Raw genomic sequence first — 1,406 nt, forward strand, 5'->3', positions numbered from 1 at the left:
GATGGATGGTCATTCTACTCATTATGGTCCTGACCTTATCAAGATAGCAGCTGAAGAGCAAATTTTAATATTTGTATTGCCACTCATTTAACACAGCCACTTGACAAAGGGTGTTTTGGGCCATTAAAAACTGCTTGGAAGGCTGTGTGTCATGAGTTCTGCACTAAAAACCCTGGTCGTGTGGTAACCAGATACGATTTCTCTGTATTATTTGCTGATGCATGGAGAAGGTCAATGACACAGAGAAACATTGCAAGTGGCTTTGAAGTAACTGGTATATGTCCTTTCAACAGAAATGCTATTAAAACTGGCAATGACAAGCAAGAAACCATCAGCCGTTCACTGTTAGACCAGACTGGTCTAGCATACATACCGCTCTATAGTCCAGATATAAAGAGAACGAGGGATCATGATTCTTCATTCAATTCTAGTCTCTTGGAGAGATCACTTTCAGAGAATGATTTATCGCAAGCTGTCACTCCAATGCGAAGAGTAATGCCTATAGAGTCTTTTCTGAAAACTCCCAGTCATCCCAGTAGCAAGCCCACCCTGAAGCCTAAATCATGCGGAAGAGTATTGACTAGTGTTGAATTCATGACATGTATAGAGGAAAAGGAAAGAATGAAGCAGGAAGCCTTGAAGGAGAAGGAGCGTAAAAGAATTGCTAGACTTGAGAACCAGAAGGAAGCTAATAGAGTAAAAGAGCTGAAGAGAAGTGCAAGTAATATATCTTATTGTGAAAAATTTAATCTGATATTGGACCATATTTTTAACGACCTGGGGGCGAAGCCCCCAGGTCGTTCCTATAATTGATTTCACCGCCGCGCTATCTATATATATATATATATTTGTATGTCCACACTTACATTTCTTCTATACATGTTGTATTGGAGAAATAACAAGCCTTAGCAACCACCCGCCCACGCTCCTTTACGTAAGTGGGTGTGGCCACGGAAAACAAAATGGCGGCTTACACACGGGACAAAGTTATGAGCTTTCTAACAGCCAGAGAACATAGAGATACTGTCTAACAACTTCTCTAGAAGCAGTTGCAGGTAGAGAGAACCTCTATAAGTCTTAATGAGTGCCTAGCAATGCATGCAAGGTGGTGAAATCAATTATAGGAATTATTTTTACACTGTTACGCTTGTTAGATTTTACTATGAGTGAGCACAGGCAATTCTCTAAGAGGTTTGAAAATGGGTATGACATTCCGGATGAGAGGTATGAGTTATGGGTTTAGTTATATCGTCCTAATATGACATCTCAAGGTGGGTGTTCATGAATTCATATTATTATGTTGAACATAATGTATTTATTAATATTAAGATTCAAATGCTGAAGATGAAGACCAAGATTCCTTGAGTAATGGTATGTAACAGTAAATTAGTATTTCATTCATTGGC

The 1,406-nt window shown here is 39.1% G+C and overlaps 1 protein-coding gene across 1 annotated transcript; it reads left to right on the forward strand.

The window, feature by feature from the left end:
- Positions 1 to 84: 84 nt before the first annotated feature.
- On the forward strand, positions 85 to 1,388 carry LOC109586275 (uncharacterized). Its single transcript, XM_020002449.1, has 3 exons — positions 85 to 721; positions 1,155 to 1,271; positions 1,330 to 1,388. The coding sequence occupies exons 1-2, from the start codon at positions 235 to 237 to the stop codon at positions 1,241 to 1,243; spliced, it is 576 nt and encodes a 191-aa protein (XP_019858008.1). The 5' UTR covers positions 85 to 234; the 3' UTR covers positions 1,244 to 1,271; positions 1,330 to 1,388.
- Positions 1,389 to 1,406: the final 18 nt, after the last annotated feature.

Source organism: Amphimedon queenslandica, unplaced genomic scaffold (assembly GCF_000090795.2).
Source record: "Amphimedon queenslandica unplaced genomic scaffold, v1.1 AMPQUscaffold_12910, whole genome shotgun sequence".
NCBI classification, from domain to species: Eukaryota; Metazoa; Porifera; class Demospongiae; order Haplosclerida; family Niphatidae; genus Amphimedon; species Amphimedon queenslandica.

What these genes read in the sequence shown, in the direction of transcription:
- LOC109586275 (XM_020002449.1), top strand. Translation starts at nt 235, where the DNA reads ATGACACAGAGAAACATTGCAAGTGGCTTTGAAGTAACTGGTATATGT. An exon ending in AGAGCTGAAGAGAAGTGCAA is followed by an intron (nt 722 to 1,154) that starts GTAATATATCTT and finishes TACGCTTGTTAG; the next exon opens with ATTTTACTATGAGTGAGCAC.